The sequence below is a fragment of the Monodelphis domestica genome, chromosome 2 (assembly GCF_027887165.1).
Source record: "Monodelphis domestica isolate mMonDom1 chromosome 2, mMonDom1.pri, whole genome shotgun sequence".
In the NCBI taxonomy this organism is placed as follows: Eukaryota; Metazoa; Chordata; class Mammalia; order Didelphimorphia; family Didelphidae; genus Monodelphis; species Monodelphis domestica.
The window spans coordinates 38,189,862-38,214,082 of NC_077228.1; the positions used below are offsets into that span (position 1 = coordinate 38,189,862).

Genomic DNA, 24,221 nt, shown 5'->3' on the forward strand with positions numbered 1-24,221 from the left:
TGGAAAGGAGAGCAGGGCTCAATGATCAACTAAGACGAAGAAAGGAATGAAATGAAGGGCAAAGTTGAAGGAAAGCTGGAATCGTAATATGTGTTTAGCTGAGTAAACATTTACCAAAATATGCAAAGTGAGTATACTCCAATGGATTAAAGATGGCATTCCACCAGTTTTGAATATTTTGTTTCCTGGAGAGGACCTTGGAAGTCCTGGCTAAAAAACAACCCAATGGGCTTACAGGGAATTTAAAAATTACTTAATAAACCATTTGGATATTTGAAGAGGGTGACCATGAAATCACCTTAGAGGCAAGTGTTGCTGGTTATTTCCCTAGATGTGACCTGGCTCAGACATGGTCAAACAAAGGAAATATAGCTTGTCATTATATTATACGAGAAAGATGAACATTTTCAAAAGTGGACTGAATTAAAGTCTCATTTAATTTTTCATTGATTACTACCACAGTCACACAACAAAAAGTAAAAAAAGTGTTTTAACTTACTTTTGAACCAAATGCTCTGTGTAGTGGTTGAACTACACAATTCTTAATCTATTTTGATTAAGTTTTGGACAAATTAATTTCATTTCTAAAGATACGTATTCTTTTTTTTTTTGAACCTTATCTTCTATCTTAGAATAAATATTGTATATTGGTTCCAAGGCAAGAGTGGTAAGGGCTACGCAATGGGGGTTAAGTGACTTGCCCAGGGTCACACAGCTTGGAAGTATCTGAGGCCAGATTTGAACCCTGGATCTCCCATTATCTAGACCTGGCTCTCAATCCATTGAGTCACTTAGTTGCCCCTGGATGCACACTTTCTAATGAATGGCAAATCCATATGACATTACTAAGAGGAGAAACTGTTGAAGGATGTCTAAGACTTTGAAAAGGCCATGCTAATAACCAACCATGACTGCAGAGACCTTATAATAAAATATGCTACCCACCTCCTAAAAGAGACTTGATGGGACTCAGGAGGTTCAGAACAAGACAGATATAATCTTTGGGCAAGGCCAATGTGGAAATTTGTTTTCCTTTCTTTTTTACTATATGTATTTATATACTATATGTATTTATTTTCCTTTCTTTTTTTTGAATGGGAGTGGGGAGGCGGGAGAAAGAAGCAAGATTTTAATTAATTGGAAAAATGAAGTTAAAAAAGAAAATTAGCTGCTCCAGAAAGGGTGTATATTTTAAAAAATTGTTTATTTTTTTAAATGTCACCTCCTTTAACCAGAGTAGCAGGGGAGAGTGCCTGGTTTCAAAAAAAAAAAAAAGCTGGTTTCAAAACTGGGAAGACTTGAATTCAAGTCCTACCTCTGACATATACTGACTGTGTAATTCTGGGTAAGTGACTCGACCTCCAAGCTCTCTAGGCAAGTCTTTTAAAACTCTAAAAAGTTTGCAGAGAAGGTGGTGGCTTGAGTGGTGAGAAGTGTTGATTTACCAAGAAAATCACAGATGACAGCCCTTTCATTTTGTCCCTTTCCTATGTATTATAATCTCCAGAAAAGTGAGAGCTACAAAACCGAGCTTTGGCAATACCCTGAGTCGAATGTGTTACAAGATTTGTCTATTTTACATGGACTAGAACTTGATCCTTTTGAACTAAAAAAGCATAAAAATAACTCGTCTTTTTTAAGGAAAGCAATGGTTGCAGAACGGCAAAGCATAGGCTTTTAGGGGCTTTATTTAATTCAACTATGGGTCTATCCATCAGCTCCCAAATAAATACAGACACCTAAGGAAAGAGTTATAGAGTAAGAAAATGTGGATTTAATCATTTACTTTAGCAGGCAAGCAATTTGTAAACATTCAACAGCGGCAGCATCCAAGTTACAATTTAAAAAGAAATTGAGATTAGTGATTATAATTCGTCTTTCCCTTCCCACAAAAAAAAAAGAAAGAAAGGAAAGAAAAAGGAAAAAAAAGATTTGGAAATGTTGTCTTAAAACACTACGAACACTGAACACTCGGTTGGATCTCCTATCAGACTTCTACTCATTCTCACTCTCTCACTCTCTCATTCTCTCTCCTTTAAAGATGTCTCTCCTCCTAATGCATCATCATCTTGCAATAACTTGTACCCCAGCATTTGCAATCTAGGAAGTCTTTCCCAGCCACTGGCGTGGGAACGTGCGCTCTCCGTTTAGATCCCGTTTGCGAAGGGGGCGTTTGTGTCTTGGTTCAAGGCTTCTTTGACCTCCGTCGGCAGAGTGTCAAAGAGGTGGTCTTCCACCACCAGTCCGCTCTTCTTGAGTAGTCGACACTGCCCCAGTTGGGCTGGCAGGCGGTCTAAGCAGTTTCCCTTCAGTTCCAACTGAGTGAGCTGTGATAACTGACCGATTTTTTCTGGGATCGAGGTGATACAGTTTTGCCCCAGACTCAAAGTCCTCAATTTAACGCATTTAAACAACTGTTTGGGCAGAAGGTCCACTTTGTTCCCGGTCAGATGCAAATGCTGCAGGTTCTGGAGGGACCCTATTTCTAGGGGGATCACCGAAATGTTGTTGTAGCTTACGTCTAAGCATCGGAGTTTCTGTAAACTAAACACTGCCGCGGGCAAGGACTCGAGCTTGTTGTTGGAGAAATAAAGGGACTCCAGATTCTTGACGTGGGTAATGGAAGGGGGAATGTTCACGATTTTGTTATGCCACAATTTCAAGCAAGTCAGTCTTTTCAAATGCTGGAAACTGATGATTTCCTCGATTGTGCGTATGTTATTGGACTTCAGGTCCAGCTCCTGCAAGTTGGAGAGGCTGAAAATGGCGTGAGGGATCCTCTCCAGCTCGCAGTTCTGGAGCTCCAGCTCGGCTACATTCATCATCTTCTTAAGGCTGTTGAGTACCACGAGCTTGGTGCCGTCGTTGTGGATGACGAGCTTGGTGAGATGCGGGGCCACATCTGTGATGTTGGATGGGACTTTGGTCAAGTTGCTTTTCACGTGCAGGATCTTGAGGTGCCTCAGCTCGCGCAGAGACTCCAGGCCGATCATCTTGTTGTTCTCGGAGTTTAAGTTGCCCACCAAGTAGAGCTCGCGGAGGTTCTTGAGCAAGTACACCCAGGCGGGGATCTCGGCCACGTCGGTGAATTTGACATGAAGGCATCTCAAGTGATCTCGGAGGAAGCTGAACGCCGTCTGCTCCACCTTGGCGGGGCAGTGGCAGAGATGGAGCTCCTGCAGATTGGTCATCTGGGAGATCTTGGCGGGGATCTTGGCTTCGGGGATGAGCTCCAGCTTGAGCACGTCGAGGTCCGTGAGGTCGAACACAGCGTCAGGGACCCCCGAGAGCATGAACAGGTGCAGTTCTTGCTTGTCTTGGGCGTTGCGGGACACGTGCTGCCGCAGTTTCTCAAAGGTCCACTCGTGGTTTAAGCTGATCTCCCTCAGCTTGTTCTCGCTGACTTCGGACAAGAAGACGCCGAAGCGCTTGGAGTACAGTTGGTCGTACTGGTCCACCATGTGCAGGAGAAACGCAAAGTCGTTCTTGACGTCGGGGATGTCGCTGAAACTGCTCTCCTCCCGCACCTTCTCGAAGGAATACTCCTTCAGAGGGATGCGGAACAACCAGAAGAGCGTGTAGAGACAAATGAAGCCGTAGACGCAGATGATGGAGATGTAACTGATGAGGAGCTTCTTCAACATGTAAGCCATGTTGTGGGTGCACTCGAACTCCTCGTAGCCGGTCAGGTGCTCCACTTTGGGCTTGCACGTGTGCTCGAAGCTGATGGCATTGACAAAGTTGGCGGTGTAACAGAGGATGAAAATGAACTTGGCCGTCTTGATGACGGTCTGGACGACGTAGAGCTTGTAAATCAAGTCACTGTCTTCCACGTGAGCACGGAACTTCCTCACCTTCTCAAACAGGGCCTTGGCTTGCTCGCCATCTTTTTTGTCCAGGATGGTCATACTGGGGACCTCGATCACGGGCTTCTCGGCCGAAAACTTGAAGCCCGTTTTGTTGATCATGGGGGTGCTGGCGCTGGGGCTGCCCTCGTCGCTGCTGGTGGACACGTGCTTCGGGAGAGACTGGGCTCCGGTGATCCTCTGCTTGTTCTCCTCCGAGTCTTCGCACGCCGTTTCGGACAGCGCTTTTGTAGTCCAAGGAGATTCGAAGCATTTTCCTAATATAGAAACAAAATGTTCCACTTTCGAGCACGTTTTGGGGTATTTGAACCAAAAGTTGCTGCTGACCATGAGGATGATAGTGTGAATTAGAGCAAGGTAGGGAAAATACTTGGAATACCACGGAAGAGCAAGATGGTAACACATCTGATTAATAAATACGTATTGCTGGAAATCCAAGTTCGTTTTCCGACCCGTAGGATCTTTGATCTCCTTCCTCATCTCTTGATTAGGGACCGGGGAATCTGTGGGAGGGGAGCTAGCCCTGCTGAGGGGCAGGCCGGGCGTTAAGGTAGATGCCTCATCAAAGGACGCGCCTTTGGTCATCCAGCGGCCTTGGCCTTGGTCCGTGGTGACCTCAAACTTCGGAACATCAGTGGTCACGTCAGCACTTCCAGATGCGAGGTGTGCTTTTGAATTGACGGAGGATGGCAACACTGGCAGGCAGACCACTTGATCTTTGGTAAGCTGCATAGTTCCCGCAAAGATGGCGACCATCAACATAACGACAGCCAGATAATCCATAAATACATCCCACCATGGTTTCAGGATACGGTAAGTAGGCTGAATGTCATTGAGAGAGGCAACTTCTGCAAGGGTGAACATTCCTGGGGAAAACAGAAACAGACGACCCGTTACTAAAAGGATACAAAAAACTCATTAATTATTCTCTTGAAAAGAACTTCACCCTGGTCAACCCCTTTGGCTTCTCGCCCTTTACTCAATGTAGGCATAAGCAGAGATCGACGGCTAGAAGTTCTAAAGCATGCCTAGAAGCAGAGGGGAAGAAACAGGGCAACGTTGTGATAACGCTCTGGTTATAGTATATTATAGATTATTACCGATGATGTATTTAGTGTATATATTACCCATTATAGCTCTCTCGGCCTCTCGGGGAGAACTAATGAGAATCGAAGTATTTGTTAATCTTCTGAATATTTCCTGAGCATCTTCTATTTGCTAAGTAAAGTGGGGTTATTAAGCACCTTCCTTTGTCTTTAGGAATTTTAAACTCTCCTTATCTGTAAAGTACTGGGGCTGGCCTAGATCACCTCTGAGGTCCCTGGCAGCTCTAGTGTTGGGGAGACACGTCAAGAAGAGAACTAATAACGCAAGGCAGGATTGGATATATGTGAAAAGGGTATATATATATATATATAGAGAGAGAGAGAGAGAGAGAGACAGACAGACAGACAGACAGACAGACAGACAGACGAAGAGAGACAGAGAAGATGAACCCTTCATCACAAGCTTGTTTCTGGAGTAAGTAAGCTTTATCAAATGAGATAATGCTAATAAAATGTGATATGTGTCACGTGTCTGCTAGTATCACCGTTATCAGTAGAAAGGGCAGATAGTTTTCAAAATAGTGTAATTTCTAGGTATCAGGTAGGCTACAAGGACTGCTCAAACCCACCCCCACCCCCCAAAGTTCTGAAGATCATGAGATTTAGAGGAATGAGATGCCGGAGTTTCATCTTCTCCAACCCTCATTTTACAGCAGAGGAAAATGAAGCGCAGAGGCTGGTGAAGTGCCCAAGGCTATGTAGGTATAAAGTAGCAAGGCTGGATCTGGCCTCAGACCCTTCCCAGCTGTTTGACCCTGGGCAAGTCACTTAACCCCCACTGCCTAGCCCTGATCACTCTTCTGCCTTGGAACTGATGCACAGTCTAGATTCCAAGATGGAAGGTAAAGATTTATTAAAAAAAAATGTAGCAAGGCTGAAATGCAGAGGGAAGTCTCCTGAGCCCAAATCTGGTCCTTTTGCCTTAGCTTGCTAACAAATAAAATTCTGCAATTAGAGATTTACTTCTTAAGCTAAATAGGGGTTTGGTCCCCCTATTAAAATATAAATGCCTTTAAGAGGTTATTATTAAGCTTTATGAGAACACATGTCTTCGTGTGAACAAATTCACCCCTTAACTGCTTTTTGGAGAACAGGTTTTGATAGGGAATGTAGGGTAGAAAGGCAGTGGGCACATATATATCCAGCAGTTTTTGAGTTACAACCAGCACCAAACTGGGCAGGAAAAGGGCATCAAAGGAAGTTGGAGAGAGAGCAGATATTCTGAAGAAAATTGATTTATTTAAACATTCAAAAATGATTTAAATGTATTTAAACACTCAAAAAAGAAACCAATGATTTTTACTGATTTCTTTTGCTTTTAGTCTGGAAAGTAATGCCTCCCCCCCATGCCCCAAACATTTCTGAATTATCCCTGCTAACAAAACAAAAAGCAAAAGCATTCCACAGAGCAGGGGCTCTTACACTTTTTTGAGCTTGGGATCCCTTTGGTGACTAAGTACAAAATAAAATATATGGGATTACCAAAGGACTTAATTATAATGAATCACAGTTATCAAGCTATTTAACAAGTCCACAGTGATCCACAGAATAGCCACGTAGACCACATTCTGTCCCGTCGATTCCCACCTTTCAGTCTAGAAGGAGGAGGCATATTTCATTTTCATTTCTCAGAGGCCATTATTGCTGTTTTCAGTTGTTCAGCCTTTTAGTCTCACTTCGTCATCCATCCACCATTGCTTTCTAAGGGGTAGCATCGCGGGATTCTTCAAGTGGGTTGGGTGCACAAGGCACAACAGAGCTACACTGAGGGGCTCGCTATCACTTCTTCCTCCATTTGCCCCAAACCATGAGTAAGTAAGTGTTCTCAAAGCCGGAAAGCCCAGAGAGTGGCTTACCTGAGCCAGATCCCCAGTCCCCCAACAGGTATGTGGGCTGAGAGTTACTGGGAAGGTATATTATTATAAGGGAGAGACCTTTAATCCCTTCTGTGTCAGGGACCTTGTCAACCTTTTGGCTAAGCGTATGGATCTCTCGTCACCACAATTTTTTAAAATGCATAAAATAAAATGTTTGGACCTCCCAGCATCCCTGGGCCTGGCTCTGGATCCGCTGAACCGCCCGGCTGCCCCTTATTAAGGTTCTTCTTGATGTTGCACAAAAGATCATTTAAACTCCATAAACATCCACCTCTGGTTTATTATCACTGAACATTACACCGACATAACAACTCTGAATTTAATTACCTTAATAATTGCTGGCCTTTCTCAGAACACCCACAGATGACTTACAGAGCCAATGTGGTAGCTATAAAATAATTATCCTGTTTCATTGTTTAAAAATTTCGCCAGGCTGCTAACTGTGGAGTCCTCCCCTCCCGGTGACTAGACTACCAAAATCCATCACCACCACCAGCTGGCAGATGTAAACACCGAAGGCATTCACGCGGCCATTAAGCTACTAATATAATGATGCTGAAATCCTTTCACGAAGAAACAAATGTTTAAATGGCAAGTAACAGGAAGGGAATTGAAACCCACTTCCCCAAGAATAATACTTAAACCAAGGTTTCTTTACTTATAATTTAGAAGTCTCAACTTCTCTGTTTGAATCATATGATTCCCACATCCTGATTTCATGAGAAGTTCCGAGTTCCAGTTTAACTTCTATATTTGTATTTGACAGCTGTTATTTCAAAAAGTACTATTAGAGGGGGCAGTTGGGTGGCTCAGTGGATTGAGAGCCAGGTCTAGAGATGGGAGGTCCTGAGTTCAAATCTGGCCTCAGACATTTCCTAGCTGTGTGACCCTGGGCAAGTCATTTACCCCCCCCCCCCATTGCCTAGGGCTTACCACTATTCTGCCTTGGAACCAATACATAGTATTGATTCCAACATGAAAGGTAAGGGCTTATGTCAAAAAAAATTAACAAGCACTAGTCGAGGTATTAAAACAAAACCCACTGGCCCGGTTATTTAAAACTAAGTGGCCATTCAAAACAAAAACAAAACAGCAAATGTCTCAGATTCAGAGACTGTCTATACCTTCAAGCAATGACTTCCATTCAGGGCAGAGTCCAAATCTTATTTAGTACCAGGAGCGATTAGTTACAGGACTTTGCACGACATTCTCGAGTAGTAACTGTTCTTTCATTTTTGAATATCTATCAATATTTATTATTACCCAGACTTAAGTCTGAGGTTTGATTACTGGTATACTTTGCGATGTGTGCACGTACACATATAAACGGAGGTTAATGTGTATATACATAAATGTGCCTGTGTGTGTGTTTTGAATATAACTCTAATCAGGCAAAAGCAAGGGGAAAATATCTCATGAAAAATCCATGGGAAAGAGTTAAGAATTCTGACTAACAGATGCCTGGTCCTTACTGCTCCTCTGCCTTGAAGCCAATCCTTATTCTCAGACAGAAGGTAAGGGAGTTTAAAAAGCAGGAGGAAGGCTTTTAAAGAAAAGATAATGAATTCCTTTTTGAACATCAGGAACTGTGATACCTATTTGGCATCTCGTTTGAGATGTCCTAGAGGCTCTTGGTCCATCTTATTGGAAGAGGATCGGATCTCTGGACTTGGACATAAAGGGGATTTACATAAGGGAATGTTGTGAAAAGGGAGAGCTCCCTCTTCCAGTCATCAAAATCCAGTGGCAAGCCAAAAGTCAAGACACCTGGTGATGGCTCAGGATGGAGTGGATGACCCTGGCTTCTTCAATGTCTACCCAAGCTGTAGGCATTCCACAGTTCCATAGCTGCCTCTCTGGCTCCTGGGACAAACTATTCTCATCTGCCCATCCTGCCAAGGAAATTCTTCACATTTCTAACTCACTGATAGGACTCAAGACTGTAGGTTATCCAGGACAACATTGTACACAGAGACGGATACACTGTGGCACAACTGAATGTAATGGACTTCTCCATTAGTGGCAATGCAGTGATCCTGAACAACTCGGAGGGATCTATGAGGAAGAACACTATCCACATTCAGAGGAAAAACTGTGGGAGTAGAAACACCGAAGAAAAACAACTGCTTGATTACATGGGCCGAGGGGATATGGCTGGGGATGTAGACTCTAAATGATCATCATAGTGCAAACATCAACAGCATGGAAATAGGTTCCGATCAAGGACACATGTAATACCCAATGAAAATGTGCGTTGACTGTGGGAAGGGTGGGTGGAGGGGAAGGAGGGAAATAATGGGATTATTGTAACCAAGGAATAATGTTCTAAATTGACTAAATAAATAAATTAAAAAAAAAAAAAGACTGTAGGTTATCCCCAACCTGGTTGAGCCCATCTGCTAATATGGTTTGACCATGGTGTAGCTTCTGTAAATGCTACAGCTTTTTGGAGTCACAGATGAGAACTGGGTGGCAGATGGCCACCAAAGGAAGAAATCAGCCTGAAAAGGACTGGGCAATACTTCACACCAGAGATCGTAGTCTTTCAATAGCATTTTCTATACCTTTGATGAAAGACTAGCAACTCTCTCTCTCTCTCTCTCTCTCTCTCTCTCTCTCTCTCTCTCTCTCTCTCTCTCTCTCTCTCTCTCTCTCTCTTCTCTCTCTCTCTCCACCCCCGTCTCTGTCTCTCCCTCCCTAATATACACAGTTTTACTCTTGTTATTAGCTACCTTGCTTAGATGACAACACTGAGCCATATATATGTATACATATATATGTATTTATAAATACACACACATATGCATATATATAGAGAGAGATTAGAAACTATTAAATTTATCTAGATGGACATCTATGAATCAATGTCACTGAATCCATCAAAGCTAAATTTAAAAAAGAAGGTCACCAGGGCAAAAATAAAGAGAGAAAAGAAGGGGGAAAAAAACCAAGGTCAGAGATTTGGGGGACCTCCACAGTTAAGAAGAAGTATGACAAGGATGAAGACCCAACAAGAAAATGAGTGAGGAGAGGACACATAGGTAGAAGGAAGGAGAATGAAAAGAGAACAGTTCCATGAAAAGCCAGGAAGAAGAGAATATCCAGGAGGAAAAAAGTAATCAAGAGGCCAATGCTTTAGCAAAGCCAAGGAGGGTGAGGGTTGAGACAAGGTCATAGATATGGAGATTTAAGAAATCCTTGGTAACTATGAAGACAGTTGTTTTAGTTGAATGATTGAGATCAGAAACTAGGTTGAAGGGGCTTTAGAAGAGAGTGAAAAGAGAGGAGATGTTTCCTACCACCACCACCACCAAGATCCATCTCCTCCAATAAAACAAACACTTCTTGGGGACAGTGATTATGTCTGTCTCTGTATTTACACGCCAGGATTGACCTAGTGCCTGGCACTAGAAAGCACGGATAGATTAAGAATGCTGGCTTGGAGTCAGGAAGCCTCGAATTAAAATCCTGCCTGAGTCACTTTACCAGTTGTGTGAACCTGGGCAAGTCACTTAAGTCCTCTCAAAGAGTCTGAATACCTCCTCCTCTGTAAAATGGGGATAATAATGGTGGCTATCTCAGGGTTTTTATTGGGTGGCTCAAGTGAGGTCATTTATGTATTTTGCCAACCTTAAAGCATTATATATAAATGCCAGTCATGAATTATCATTCTATAATAAATCTTTGTAGAACTATTGTTAAATTCTTCCTATGGCAGACATAGGAAAATCTGTTAGACAATTCTTTCTTACCTAGGCCTCCGGTATTCATGATAATAAGGCAAGACTAGAAATTCCATGAGAAAAGAGACTCATCTTGTTTATGCTTTTTTACTTAAAAACAAAAACCTTTGCCTTGTCTTAGATTGGATATTAAGTATGACTTCCAAGGTAGAAGAGTGGTAAGGGCTAGGCAATGGGAAGTAAGTGACTTGTCCAGGTCATACAACTAGGATGTATGAGGTCACTTTTAATCCAGGATTTCTTTTCTGCAGGTCTTGCTCTCTATCCACCAAGTCACCTCGCTGTCCTTTGTTTATACTTTTGAATCTCTCCCAGGGCCTGCCAGAAAAGGCCCTGAAAATCATAGTTTTTTAAGGTTTGTTGAATTGAGCAAAGAAGAGCTTTTCTCATAATTTTAGCTTGACAAGCAAGATAGCTAAGAGTGCTTTGTAAAGCTAGCAAAAGGGAGAGACAGTCTCGTTTTGACCACGGCCCCCAGTTCTGTATCTGAAAAGCAGGCAGAATGAGAACACTGGACTAGAGAGCAACAAAGGGTCACAGAACTTGGGCCTCAGTCCCTGGATACTCATTGACTTCCAAGGCTTGTCAAGGGAGATAAAGACTGTGAAAGTAGGTTATCTTTGTGACCTAATTACAAAAATGCTTGCTACATCTCAACTTGGGAGGGAATGATCATCCCTGAAATTACTATGTACAAAATAAAATAAGAATAGGAATGCTTTTGTTCCAGGTTCATCCTCAACGTGGAAGTATGGTCCCTCATGAAGGAATTATTCTTGTATTTTGCAGGTATAGAAAAACTAATAAAATGATAAATACAAATTAATTGTTAAATTCTCTGGTGTGAGAATTATTAAATTTGATTATTCAGTCAACAAGCATTTATGAAAAGTCTACTATGTACCAAGTACTGTGCCAAAAAAAAAAGGCAAAAGACAGTTCCAGTTCTCAAGCAGCTCATACAGAGAGAAAATATGCAACCAATGAAATACAAACAAGTTATATAGAAGATGAATTGGAGAAAATCAACAGAGGGAAGACAGTTTGGTCCCTGAATGGAAGATGGATTAGAATTGGGGAGCCTGGAAGCAGGGAGGCCAACCAGTAAGTTGTTTCAATAGTTTAAACATGAGGCGATGAGGATGGGCGCCATGTTGGTGTCCGTGTCAGAGGAGAGAAGAGGGCATCTTTGAGGGATGTTACTAAAGTAGGAATCACAGGACTTGGCATCATATTAAAAATGGACAGGTTAGGGAGAGTGAAGAATTGAGAAAGATGGTACTCAAATTTCCCAGTACTCAACTGTTACTGGGAAATTTCCAAGAGGGGAAGGCTGGGTGGGAAAGATAGTGAGTTCAGTTTTGGACATTCTTCCCTCTTTCCAGCTCTCTCCATTTTGAATATGATAGCCAGCTGGAGATAGCCAATAGACAGATGGAGATGCAAGATTAGAGATCTGGAGAAAAGTTAGGACTAGATAACATTTGAGAATCATCAGCATAGAAATAATGGAATCTATGGGAGCTGATGAAGTCAGCAAGTGAAATAATATAAAAGGGAGAAGAGTCCAGGGCAGAGCCTTCTGGGGCACCCACTATTATTGGTCATAAACTGGATGGAGATGCAACAAATGGGCTCATATGGAGAGACAATATACAAGGGTACTTAATGATAGAGTACCAGGTTGTAAGTCAAGAAGATTCATCTTCAGGAGTTCAAATCCAGCCTCAGACACTTACTGGTTGTATGACTCTGGGCAAGTCATTTAACCCTATTTACCTTAGTTCCTTATCTATAAAATGAGCTGGAGAAGGAAATGACAAAGTATGCCAGTATCTTTGCCAAGAAAATCACAAATGGGGCCACAAAAAGTTGGACATAACAATGCCATATATGTTGTTTCAAGAGGAGAACTTGGGGAGAGCAGTATCAGAGAAACCCAGAGAGAAAAGAATACTAAGGAGAAGAGGATGACTGAAGGTAACAAAGGCAGAAAAGATATCAAGAAGGATAAGTATTGAGGGAAGGACAAGAGATCTGGCAATTAGATTTACTGGTAATTTTGTAGTAAATTTGTAGTAATTCCAACTGAATGGCCAGATTGGAAGCCCAGCAGTAGAGAAGTTAGTAGAAAAGTGAGAGAAAAAGAAATGGCGTCCAAAACCAACTCTTGTTTTCTAAAAACAAGGAATTAAGAAATACAAATACCCAAGAATATGAGATGGTCCTAGCCAGTTAAAAAAACCACAGATGTTTAATTTAAGTCCTTAAATCTGGTGCTGGGGTCTATTACAATGCTAAGCTCATAAGAAGTACTCGATAAATACTAGATGGAATAAGATAATGCTTTGAGCTGGTTTTATTCTAATTTCTGTTCAAACATGAAAAGGATCTGAAGTTGCACTGGCATTGGGAATTCTCTGTGTGGATTCCTTTACCTGTTTATGATTTAGTAGGAAAGCTGTGCTGATGTGGTTAGGTATTCCTGTGACAAATATCAAGTCATTTAAATTCTCAGAGTTGGGGGCATCGAGGTGGCTTAAGAGGAAGGAGGTCCTCGGTTTAAATCTGGCCTCAGACACTTCTTAGCTGTGTGACCCTGGGCAAGTCACTTGCCTCTCACTGCCTAGCCCTTACTGCTCTTCTGTCTTGAACTAATACACAGTATTGATTCTAAGATGGAAGGTAAGGGATGAAAAAAGTGCTCAGAGTTCTGGGCATATCTCTTTCCTTCCTCTTCCTATCCCTCTCCTTTTCCCTGCCTCTCTGTCTGTCTGTCTGTCTGTCTGTCTGTCTCCCTCCCCAATACTGTATATTGATTCCAAGGTGGAAAAGTGGCAAGGGCTAGGCAGTCAGGGTTAAGTGACTTGCCCAGAGTCACAATTAGGAGGTGTCTGAGGCCACAACTGATCCCAGGACTTCCTGTCTCCAGATCTGGCTCTCTATCCATTGAGTCACTTAGTTGCCCCCCAAAATGACTGTTTTCAATAAAATGTACTCAGGCGCAAATATAGGAGGGCGAGTAAAGTAAGTACAGTAGGATGTGCAAAGGCTGTGTGGTTGAGAATCATGAGTGTGCTCATGAAGTGAGAGGTGCTGGGTTCAAAATCCCAGTTTTTCTATTTACTTTGTGACCTTGAAGCCATTTCTTCCCCTTTGTGGACCTCAATTTCCTCATCTGTAAAATGGGGTGGATTAGATGGACTCAGAGGTCCTTTTCAACTCCAGATCTGTGAGCCTAACTAGTAAAAATAGATTAAATGAGAATAGTCGACACCTCTAGAGCCCTGGAAGTTCTACCATGGGCTTTCCATCTATCCTTTCACCTTGACTCACAACCAGCCTATGAAGAGATTCAGTCATTAAGCATTTATGAAGCACCTACTATATTCCACACACTGTCCTAATGTCCAAGGACAGAAAGAAAGTAAAAAACACAGCCCCAACCCTCCAGGAACTCTGTCTAATGGGGATACAACAAGCAAATAAATTTGTACAAATAAATAAGGCGGGTATTGAAAGAATCAGAGATAATCAACAGAAGGACAGGAAAGGATTCCTGGACATGGTGAGATGCCCACAGGTACCAGCAATACTATTTTACACATAACAATGAAGAGAGGGAGAAAGTGGCTATAATACTAATAAGTGGTAAAGATTAGATTTGAACTCAGGTCCTAACTTTCCAATGGGACACTCTTAGAGAATCCTCACACCAGCAATATCCTTCCTCATTTACCTGACAAGTCAGATTGCTAAACAAGGATAATAAATTCCTTCAAAGGTTCCTGAGTGGTGCAGTGAATAGATCCCTGGGTTTGCAGTCAGGAAGATATGGATTAAAATCCACTTATTAGCTGTGTCACTCTGGGTAAATAATTTAACTGCTAGCTGCCTCAGTTTCCCCAAGTGTAAAATGGGGATAACAATAGCACCTACCTCTTAGGATTGTTGTGACAATCAACTGGGACAATAATTGGACAGACTTTAGTCCAGTGCCTGACATTTAGTCAGCATAATAATGCTTATTCCTTCCTCCTTACTTCAAAGGGCTTCTCTAATTAATATTCACATAGATTTTTCTTCAAATAATTATATTTATTACATATTTGAATAATCATTATTCAAATAATAATCTTATTCTTCAAAACAGGATTTATGCTAAAGAATATTTTTCTACGGTTCTAAATTTGACTTCTAAAAATAAGGTAGCCTTATTTTTTTTTTTAAAGAAAGAAGTGAAGAACTTTCCAAAAGACAAGTTTGTCCATTAGTTATGGCAATATTTAAGAGGCAACAACTTAGGATTCTGGAATTTTCAACAAGAAGGAGTCTGCAACAAGGAAATTATAAAACAGATTTCATGAATGAATAGTCATTAACAGTTAATCTACTTGAGCACCTACTGTGTGCCAATTACTATATATAGCAGGAGCTAGTTACCCAGGTGGATGGAGACTGGCACCTTCCCGGGCTGGCATGATTTGAGACCTTGAAACACACCCAGCTAATCCAGGAGAAGAATTCTAGGACCTTGCCCAAGCATGGAGCTTTGACTCAGGGCTATAAAAATCTATGTCTACAGGGACAATTTGCAAATCACTAAAGTTGTGTTTCAAATATAATCTTCAAACTAAGGGAAAAAAAAGCTTTCAGATTTAAAAACCAGGTTTATCTGTCTTTGTTAGAGGCCAAGTGATAACCTCATTCAAAATATCTGTGTTGAATATTAAAAAAAAAATCAAACACAGGGATCAAACATTGTCAAGTTTATTGAAAGAAAGTTTTTAAACTTCCTACCTAGCTGTGTCACCCTGGGCAAGTCACCTAATCCTGCTTACCTAGCCCTTGCCCCTCTGGCTTAAGAATTATTACTAGGGCAGAAAATAAGGGTTGTCTTTTTTAAAATTTTATTTTAAAAAACTCTTACCTTCCGTCTTGGAGTCAATAGTGTGTACTGGTTCTGTCAACGCGGAATCTAGAAGCCCTCAGTTTATTTAGTTTGGAGGCAGAAGCCCCAGGCTTTGAGCTTGTCACAGGAGAGTCTAAAATGGAAGGTCCTACTCAGGCTAACAATAGACCTCCTAGTAGTTTGGGTGGGAATAGCTAATCCCATCAGAGGTTAAATATCTCTTTTTCCCCAATGGTTTCTCCCCCTTTCCGCTAAAGTCCTTTACCAAGGTGGCTGGGTCTTTCCCTTTTGTGTCCACTGTAAAGCATCAGTCCCTCACTGCAATTCCTGTCTGGAACTCCTTTCTTACCATTGTAAAGTCAATCAATGGTCCCTCTCATCCTAAACCCTTAAGGTTTACCTAGAAAGGTATTTAAGCTCCCCAACTTTAATGGCTCTTTGGAATTGTCATTCCCAGGGGTCAGTGACCAGAGAGGCCAGAGTTCAATCCTCGACTCTGTGCAGTATGGTGCACAGCTCTGTTGTCGAGACCTACTAGCCCTGAACCCCTTTTTGCCCTTGATTAAAAAGTGATTTTGACTACTTAATAGCTCTTTTTCCCCCCAGTCAACAGTTCCAAGGCAGAAGAGTGGTCAGGGCTAGGCAATAGGGGTTAAGTGACTTGCCCAGGGTCACACAGCTAGGAAGTGGCTGAGGCCGGATTTGAACCTAGGATCTCCCAACTCTAGGCCTGGCTCTCAATCCACTGAGCTACCCTGCTGCCCCTGCTGTGTTTTTAATGAATAAGTTGGCTGGTGTAGTCCACCAAGGGCCAGATGAAGGAAGAAACTCAGGAGGATCACTTTCACCTGAAACTGCTATCTGAAAAGGCCACTAGGAATGAAATCAGAATTCAAGAAGAGACTGGAGAGACGCTACTCTCACCATCTGCTTCCCAAATCAAAATCTGGAACTCAAAACTCGGAAGGGAAAGGAAAAGTATATGGATTGTTGACTGCTAGCAAATTAAAATAAAATAAGGGAAAGTACAGTTGTAGCTGGCTGGCACTGTATATCGTACAACCTATACCCAGATGGCATTTCAATTCTCTTAGGAGCATCTTATTAACTAATTCTACTTTCGTAGCCATGCCCATGTAAAAACACCCAGGGGTGGACACTTCAAAAATATTGTGACCCCCAAATCTGTCTGTTCTGGAACCCAACTTGGCTGAACTAGATTTCCCTAAAACCACCGATTTGTACCAAAGTAATTAGGAAGGTGACCACTAACTGTCTGGTCATTGTACCCCAGAAACTCAGGCAATCTATTATCAGGGAAATTCCTTTGCTCCCTTCCACCCTCTGACTCCCAACCCAAAACACCTGACCGGAGAGGATTGTCCTCCTTAGATTGTCCCATTGATTTGAGATGGACAAAGAGACACACAGCGTCCATCAGTCTTCCAAATCATGAGAACCACCCCAATGCCTTCTGGGAAACCTCTTCCCTAACCCCTAGCCCCAGAGTCAAGTCCTCATGGCTGTAAAAGAATATAAAAACCCCAGAACTGAGGCATTCTGGGAGCAACCTCATGCTGTCTTGCTTGCCAAAAATTCCACGTTACTAATAAATCTCTCTTTACTTTTAAGTTAGTTTCAGAGTCTTGCATTCTTGCAAAAGGTATCCTTCCCGAACCCCAGGGGTACACCTCTACACCCCACAACATCACTACAGGACAAGCAATGGAAAAATATTAATGGCAGATACAGAAGGAAAACTAGGAGATATTACATTTAAATAAATGTTAATAGATCTATGAATGATATCCTCAGAGCTTTCTAAGGTACTTTAAGGGTGAAATATGTGTTGCACACTTTGAATATTTTCCATCCTCTCCATTCTAAAAGTCAAGGTCTGTTTCTGACAAGATATAAATGGTTGTCTTTCCCATTCACAGCATGGTCTGTTCTATACAAGATCACTTTCAAATTTCATTTCCTTCCCATCCCTGACGTGACAGTTTCTTCCACAAACCCTTGATGGGTAAGTCCCTGTCCCTTAAGTCAAAGTTATTCCATGACCACATGAGTTCATGGCTTTATGAGTGACATGGGTTGATTTCTGCTCACCAGGCACCAGCTTTCTCATATGAAAAATGAGGGATCTGACTAGCATCTAAGCTCTTTCTCTAGCTCTAAATCTATGGACGCACGACCTAGGTTTGAATCTTGGCTCGGATATTTATGACCTGCATATCCACTTGGCTCTCTGGAGCTGAATTCTCCCATCTGAAAAATGAGGGGACTGGCCCAGATGACCTTCAAGGTCCTTTGAACTCTAAATCTTATGATCCCATTCCCTACAAACAGCAGCTAATATGTATTCAGGTCTTAGAATGTCCAGACATGAAGTAAATACTGCATAAAATTCATGATCTCAGAAAGCTGAAAGCAGGGTTTTAGGGCTGCCTACACAGGTTATGGCCAGCCTGCTTTGCCCTTGGTTCATGGTTGTTCTCCCCTTCCCCAATATACTGGTATCAGTACACCTTAATTTTAAAAGAAATAAAAAGTAAATAAATAAATAAAATAAAAACTGTACAGTACTTTTGGGGGGAGGTTCAAAGAATAAACAATGGCCAGATGCCAACTTTAAACAATTTGACAATCTAGTCAGGCTGAAGCCTTCACTGGGACCACTGATGTGACCAACTCTTTCTCCCTATTGGATAAAGAAGTTACCCACTCCCTAGTGCTACTCCTAATAAGTCAATTGGGACCAATCAATGGAACCTGTTCCAAGTGAGCCACACCAGCTCCAGAATACCTCGGCTCAACTTGTGGTGATGGAGTTCCTGAACCCGTTGGATGTTCTCAACCAGCTTCTGGGAGAGAGCAAAGGGACATAGGCTGGGTGAAGCCTATCTCCTTCAGTTTCCTCCCTGGGCTCACTTCCCCCATCATTCCCAGTATTATTTCAGTGGGGTCACCCAAGCCATCTCCTTCCCTACTGGTCCTGGTAGTCTTGTTCTCAGCACCACCATTCTAGCAGAGAAACACCCCCTAAAGAGAAACCAAATTCCCTCTCCAAAGTCCACATCCCACTGGAATCAATCAAACCCAGCACTGCTCTTCCAGTGACAACCTACGACAAAAATGGCGTCAGTAATCTCTCACTTTGCCAAGGAGTGGCCACCTGAGTGGCCAGATGCACTGGGGGGTTGTGGTGTCCATGCTTAACACAGTTCCATTAACTGTCAAGGGCATTCTTGCAATCAGCTCATTTGTTATCTGGGATAGTAGGCAGAGCACCAGGTGTAGATTCAGAAATACCCCATTCAAACCCTGCCACAAGAGACCATAGGCAAGTCTCTTCAAAAAAACAAACGAACAAACCAAAAAACCAACCTCAAACTTTTACTTTCCATCTTAGAATCAATACTGTGTATTGGTTCCAAAGCAGAAGAACAGTAAGGGCTAGGCATTAGGGGTGAAGTGACTTGCCCAGGGTCACACAGCTAGGAAGTGTTGGAGGTTAAAATCAACCCACTGGACCACTTAGCTGTCTCTTCTCCTCTCTAAGCATATTTCCTTCTCTGAAAGAGGAGGAGGATAATAGTACCTACCTCTAAGGATAGTCTGATGATCAAATGAGATAATGTTTTATCTAAAATGTTTTGCAAAGCCTAAAGCATTATGTAAATGTTCACTATTCCCTATACTAATGGAGGGTAGTGATGTGACTATATGGCAAAGGAAAAAAAATTAAATCCTTTATTTTTAAGTTTGGAACCCTTTTACAGAGGGCTCAATATATTTACCTTCCTAATTATGTCCTCCCTACGTGATAATCCTAAGTCATTTGTATTCCTCCAGTTAAGGATCTCTTCTGATGTCAATCTATAAAGGTTGTAGGAGCTTGGAATGAAGCATAATCACTATAGATGGATGCTGTCAGGGAAGAAGTGGAACTTCAGCTGGCTTTTAAAGGGGAAGGAAAGTAGTCATGCTGGGGAAGGGGAAACAGTAAAAGCCCAGGCAAGAAGAGAAATATGATATACATGCAGACACTGCAGAAGACCAGCTGGATCAGAAAAGAGTATAGATTTTGGAGTTATAAAGTGGAGCTTGAATATGAAGCTTAAAAATTAAAATTAAGGTAAAGAAATATAGATTTACTTGCAGTAGACAATGGGGAACTGTTGAAATCTCTCCAGCTAAAGAATGAGTCTATGACAGCAAAAGATGAATCTGGCCAAAGTATTCAGGTCTGCAGGGCATCTAAGTAGCACAGGGGATGGAGGGCCAGGTCTGGAGTCCCAGAGGACATGGATTCAAATTTGGCCTCAGATACTTTCTAGCTGTGTAACCCCAGGCAAGTCACTTAACCCCAATTACCAACCCATAGTACTCTTCTGCCTTAGAAATAGTACTTAGTATCCATTCTAAGACAGAAAGTAAGGGTTTAATTTTTTTTTTTAAGTATACAGCAGGACAAAAAGATAAGTGAATTTGGAAGTTAAATTAATGTCCAATACTTCAAGTATTAATTTTATAAAGTTTATTATCTGACAAAACAGAACTAAGTGATTAAGTTTCTACCTGCTCAAAATCTTACAGGAGGAAGCCTAGCAGGGATTATTGTTGTCATCGTCCAGGCACAAAGTGATGAGATGGCAGCAAAGGAAAAGAACCACTGAAATGATAAATCTAACATCAAATACTTGCTCTAATAGGAGGAGGGGAGGGAAGGAGTTAATTGGGTATTATAATGCAACAAATTAATTAATTAAAAAAAGAAATGATCAACCTAACGGGCTTGGTAATTCTTGAATATCACTGAAGTGCAGAATTTTTAAAGACTTCAGAAGTCATTTCATTTAGTTTCAATTCACAGCTGACCAAGAATTTCTTCAATAACATCCCTAAAACTGGTTTTCCAGGCTGAATCCCAATAAGGAAGAATCCACTCCTCTTTCTGAGATAGCCGGGTTTACTTTGGGATCAGTAAGAAAATTTTCCTTATATCCAGCACAAATATGATTCCCTGCCACTTTCATACATCCAGTCCATATGGAAGCCACTGGAATACTTGAAGACATTTTATCGTCCTGCTTAAATGCTTCAGTTCTTTCAATAGTCTCATGGTATATCCTTCAATCTCTCTATTCTAGCCACTCTCTTCTGGGTAAGGTCCAACTGGTCTATGTTGTTCCTCCCGTGTAGTGCTTGTAACTGAAGACAGGTCTCTGGATAACCTCTATGGATTCTTTCAACTCTAGGATATGGTGGTCCGACTAGGATAGAGAGGTATTGGGGATAAAGAAGGAAGAGGCAAAGGTGACTCCAGGTTGCTTAGAGTGGTGAGATCATTGACAGAGGAAGGAAAAGGTAATCCAGGACTAAAAAGAAAGAACTGATACTTCTTTTAAAATAGTCCACCAAAATTTAAATTTTACTCCAGTTCAGATTATCTTTCTTTCAACTAGTATGAATTAGCAAAGAACCAAATTTACTAGTTCTATGTTTCTTTAAAAAGCCCCAAACCAAACATAAAAACCCAAATAAACCCCAAATTGAATCTAAGATAAATGATGGGTGCAAGCAGTACCAAAGAAAAATTACCCACACAGAACACTAAAGATATAATCAAGGAGACATATGACTCAAAAAGGAAGTGGATTGGTGAGGGAGCCAGATGTCAAGAAACCATAATGAAGGCTTCTAGCATGGGAAAAGGATCATTTATGGAGGATTTATGGCAAAACATGGGTAAGAATTCCCCAAAATGAGGAGTCCACAATACATGGACTGATTTGTTATACATAAAGGTGTATTCCCCTTCCTAGATATATACAAATAAATACAAACATACTTCTATTTGAAAGCACATGGTTATTTGCCTTGGGCAAGTGGCTGTTTGCAAAGATACAGAATTTTTGTTTTAGATAAAGATCACAGAATCATAGATTTCCAGCCAGAAGGGACCTTAGAGATAATCTAGTTCAATCCTTCTCATTTTACAGCTGAGGAAACTGAGACCCAGAATGATTAAAGGGCTTTGCAAAGGTTACATAGATATAACTTCCTCTCTGCTTCCAAATCCACATTCTTCCCATTGTACTTCCCTATATATTTACTTTCTCTTTATGGATCCCTTTGTTGTTTTTTTCCCCTTAAGGAATTTTAGGCATTTCACTCCCAATAAAGGTTTAAGCCTGTGATGGCCAAAAAAAAACAAAAACAAAAACAAAAACAAACAAAAAAAACCCAAAACAAAAAAAAACCCAAAACAAACAAAACAAGCCAACCCAAGAATGACCTTTTACATTTTGTTAAATATATCAAAATGTCTAATATTTTAAATACAAGGAAAGCCTGGAAATAGCTAGATATTTAGGTGAAGAGGAACCCAAATGACTCGCTTTATAGCTCTAAAATCACATAAAGGTAATGGAAATGAAGCATCTGTGACGCTTTGAGGAGGATATCCTCTTTGGAGAAATATGGTCATTCTTAATATTAATGTTTCCTTTCTGGCAGCACCAATCTTCTAGAAGAACCCAAAGAAATATGTTTTTCTAGTCAGGGTCAGGACAGGAGGCTTAGCTCTGTGATAAGCAATCTTTATCACAGATTATTATTATTATTATTAAATAACAAAGGACTAAGGAATATAAACTTTACAGGATACAGGTGTGAATAACACAGGCCAATAAATACTTATAAATAGTTGACAGGCAAGATTTATTTGCTAGAGGCTGAGTCATGGGATTTAAGTCCTATTTCTTGTCAAGTACTATTTGTGTGACTTTGGGTAGGTCTCTTACAGATGCTTCCTGACCAACAACTAGAATGTTGCCTGGCACATAGGGAGCCCTTAATTAGAATGTTTACCAATTGATTGATTGATAGAGAGCTGGTCCTGGAATCAAGAAGACCTGAGTTCAAATCCAGAAGCAATTGAAGCAACCAGGCTCTCCTGGGTGCCCTAGGCTACCTTTTCAAATAAGATAATATCTGTAAAGTGCTTAGCTCATTGCCTGGGCCAGCAAAATATCAAGTACTTTGGTAAAAATACTAGTCATGACATGGCCACACTGCCAAAACAATAAAATGTGCGAGGGGGGGGAAGAGAGAGAGAGAGAGAGAGAGAGAGAGAGAGAGAGAGAGAGAGAGAGAGAGAGAGAGAGAGAGAGAGAGAGAGAGAGAGAGAGAGAGAGAGAGAGAATATGCATGCCCTCCTTTTTGTTATGGTCAACATAAAAGCATGCCTAATTATACAAGCCTCTTTTACAAACTGAAGAGAAAAACTGCCTCATAAAAAACAATGGTCCTCCACATATGGCAGACAATGTGTTTTTTAACTCCGTGGATATGTGGATGGGCAGCACTGCCCATTTGCATGTAGCCCTGCTAGGGTTCCCTTTGAAGGGCCAGGATGACAGCCCCCACCTCATACTGTCTACTTGAAATACCCTTTGTAAAGGTCAATCATTCACTAAGGGAGGTTCTTTAAAAAAAAAAATCCAGCTGACAGGGCTAAAAGCTAGGGAGGTGGGAAGACAAATGCCTATTATTCCTCTAGATGGCTTTGGTAATCAAAGGAAGCTGATTTGATTTCTTTGGTTCTGGGGTAAAGAAAGAAAAGGGAGAAAGAAAGGTCCCAGGGTGTGGGTGTGCTCTGGCCCTCCACAACCCTTGGTGGGTGTTTCAGCATCAATGTCATTCTACATGGGCAAAAGAAACCTTGTAGAAAGTACCCAAGGAGGCAGAAAGTTTTAAGTACACTGAATTTGCATTGCATTTTCTAGTTTTCAAAGAGATTGCCATGCTTGGCATCACACAAACTTTCTCTGGTACAAAAGAGAGCAGCATGATCAGCTCCATTTTACAGATGAGGAAACTAAGGTGGAGAGAAATCATAAAGGTTGCTGAAATTTCTACACAAGCAGAAAGTGTCCCAGAGTTAAGCTCAGTTCTTCTGGTCTGGAATCTTCTACTCTTTAACAAGCTTTTCTTCAAACTAGGAACAGACTCCAAGGGAAGAATATAATTTTTTAAATATTGTGAAGTTCAAGACGTTCTGCAACAAATCTAGGTCAGTGAATGGATCCTTTCCTCTGTCCTATTCCTTTGGGTGATGTTCACAATGTCAGAGTAAAACTGGGTATCTTGGCAAGGTAGGTTTGAATCTTGCATGACAAGGCTCCTCAAAGCTGGTATGTACTCCCTTCTCACCTTTACCATACCCCCTACCTGGTCCCCATTAGTACACTCCTTAAAATTGCTTTGGATCACTATATGTTGTAGAAAGTAAGCTCATCGGGGGCAGGTCCTTGCAGTTTTTGTCCTGGTATCTCCAATGTCTTGTGCTCATTGAATTGAATTACACATCATCAATATGCCAGAGGGTTTGGGAACTTCACAATATGGACCCTTGTTCCTAAAGAACCAAGTATGACCTCTATTCTGTGCAATAGCTTTATTCTACTTCACCTAAATCATCACCAATTCAAATACTGGTCAGTTAACCAGGGTGATATTTACTTAATTCCTGGTTTTGGAGGCAGAGGAAGCAGGTTCAAGTCTTGGTTCTGTTGTTGTTGGGTCCTTTGGTTTTTGAAGAGGATCAATAACAACACAGTTGATGCCTTTAGACTGCAGCATAACTAGAGTTAATAGAAGCAGAGTTGCACCACGTTGTCAGCCTCACCTTCTCTTCTAGAGTCATC

The 24,221-nt window shown here is 41.4% G+C and overlaps 1 protein-coding gene across 7 annotated transcripts in view; it reads right to left on the reverse strand.

Annotated features, from left to right (window-relative positions):
• Positions 1-1,670: 1,670 nt before the first annotated feature.
• Positions 1,671-24,221, reverse strand: part of LRRC8D (leucine rich repeat containing 8 VRAC subunit D) — a 154,115-nt gene continuing 131,564 nt past the window's right edge. For all 7 annotated transcript variants that reach the window (XM_007480356.3, XM_007480352.3, XM_056815371.1 and 4 more), the window contains one exon: positions 1,671-4,732. In XM_007480356.3, the coding sequence (XP_007480418.1) occupies positions 2,148-4,730 (2,583 nt within the window). In that variant the 5' untranslated portion in view covers positions 4,731-4,732 and the 3' untranslated portion in view covers positions 1,671-2,147. The remainder of the gene's footprint in view (positions 4,733-24,221) is intronic.